This window comes from Austrofundulus limnaeus, unplaced genomic scaffold (genome assembly GCF_001266775.1).
Source record: "Austrofundulus limnaeus strain Quisiro unplaced genomic scaffold, Austrofundulus_limnaeus-1.0 Scaffold7, whole genome shotgun sequence".
Lineage (NCBI taxonomy): Eukaryota > Metazoa > Chordata > Actinopteri > Cyprinodontiformes > Rivulidae > Austrofundulus > Austrofundulus limnaeus.
In genome coordinates, this window is record NW_013952409.1 from 5,042,848 (window position 1) to 5,044,998 (window position 2,151).

General features: G+C 41.2%; 1 protein-coding gene across 1 annotated transcript in view; it reads left to right on the top strand.

Moving 5' to 3' along the window:
• The first annotated feature begins 253 nt into the window (after positions 1-253).
• The window catches only part of zgc:173742 (DNA topoisomerase I, mitochondrial), a 31,728-nt gene continuing 29,830 nt past the window's right edge, over positions 254-2,151 (top strand). The window contains exons 1-2 of the mRNA XM_014034268.1: positions 254-363; positions 559-711. Coding sequence (XP_013889722.1) covers positions 599-711 — 113 coding nt within the window. The 5' untranslated portion in view covers positions 254-363; positions 559-598. The remainder of the gene's footprint in view (positions 364-558; positions 712-2,151) is intronic.

Below are 2,151 nucleotides of genomic sequence, written 5' to 3' on the forward strand. Positions count from 1 at the left end.
TTCAGAATTCCGTGATTAAAGTGAGAATTCTGACTTTTTTCTTAGAACTCTGACTTAATCTCAGTCAGAATTCTGACTTAAATCTCAGAATTCTGAGAAATATATTTTGACCAGTTTTAAGGCAATGCCTGCGGCTACCATTGTTGGGCCTCGAACCAAACCACAGATAAACGGGTCACACATTTTGGTAAAACACAAACCAACCTGGCGCCTCGCGCTGCCAAGTTCTTCTTCCGTCCAATCATAAATCAGCTTTGAGTGACGTCAGTCAGGTCAAGATAGGCGTGGGAACGTTTCAKCTTAAACTTTTGCTCGACTCGGAAAGCAGCTCATTTTGTCTTTTTTTTGCCGACCTAACAAGTGGTAAGAAAGTTTATTTAGTTAATTTCTCGTTTTCAACACGTACGAAATGTAGATTCATCAAAGCTAATGCTAGATAYGTTAAGATAATTAGCTATCGTTGGTGCGAGTACTGTTAGCTAACGAGTGATAAAGGCTTTTTGGTCAGTTTTCATTTTCCAATATTGATTCCCCCCCTCATCCTAATTGTATTTGCAGCGGCCCAGTTATTATCGAATGTGCTGTGTTCGTGTGAGACATGGGCCGAGAGAAGGACGCTAAAGGGGACGGAAAGCACAAGCTCAAGGCAAAGAAAAAGCTGAGCGACCACCATGARAGCGCAGGTGTCGTGGGCGACCTCGTCAAGAACAGGTGAGTGATGGTGCGCTGTTGGAAGACAGTCGAGAATGAGATTGATAAAACCAGCTRAAACTTGGTCATTATTCCGTTAACAGGGACTGAAGAACAATGTTCAAAATCGGTACCTTGAACCCCTGTGACATAATGGCGCCATTAGCGCAGCTCCCCATTGTTGTGCGCTTAAAATGTTGCTGCAGCACATCCAACATCCGTTCCGTGTTGACACAGGACACACATCAAAGCTGGCTTTTCATGGAGCATTGCCTTTCATGTTGTCAAAACGTGAAGACAAATTAACTTCATGGCTCCCATATAGTTCAAAACTTGATAAATAAGACGACTCGTGGCAGTTAAGTGTGTAAATGAAAAGACACGAAATATAACTGGCAGAATGCTTTACCGCCTTGAGCTGTCAGGCCGGCTAGTGGCTTTGAGTGCATTCATTCATTTCACAGAGTACAGTGGATACTCCATCTTCATATGAATAAATTAATTTACTTTGATATCAGACACGTTTATTACCATGCATATGTGAGCAGACAAATGAATGCGGAGTGATCTGTCATTGGTTTGTGTAATTGATGAGAGGRGAGAGATGAATCGACACCTGAAAGCGCCACTGGCAGAGAGTAGTCAGCTTTCTGTGACAGCTAGTCTCATGTTATTTCATGGCACGCTGACTGAATTAGTGATTAAGGATCAACTTATCCCCCACTCAGCTGCCATGCTCGTGGAGCTAATTTTCCTGAGCACGTGCCACTCGCATTAACTGTTTCATTCCCTTAGTCCAGGGGTCTGCAACCTGAAGCTCTGAGGCCACATGTGGCTCTTTGGTCCCTCTGCAGTGGCTCTTTGAAAATGTGACCAAACATAACAGATTTATTTATTTATTTTTTAATACTCGCAACACTAATAATTTGTATGCAAATATGTGATAATACTTCTAATACAAAAAATGCTAATACAAAAATTAAAATGTTAGCTCATGCTAGCTTGTTTTCTTTCTAAATAATCTATGATCTTTCTCTCAAATCCATCAGGATTATCTTTAAAAACCTTTACGACTACATAATAATAAGATTTAGAAAAAAAATGTCAGACTAAGTCAGCTGTACTGGTTTTTATAAAATTCTGTATAAACTATAGCCAGTATTTTTCTTGTGCACAGATATGTTTTACGAGTATGTTTTTTTTTATGCTGCGTTCACAACGAACRCGATTTCAGCTTCAAAATCTCAGCCAACGCTGAAGTTGGTCGCTTGTGCACTTTGAGGTCAGACGCAGGTCAGCTCTTGAAGCGCTGCACGGCAACAGTCTCCCCGCCCCTCCCTCCTCTGTCGGGCTCTGTTTRATGTCGGACGAGGAAGTGGCTTTGCTTTAYTTACAGAGAGCAAGAGCATGTCACGTTCATCAGATAATTAATTYATAATTAATTCACCAGATAATTCAGAG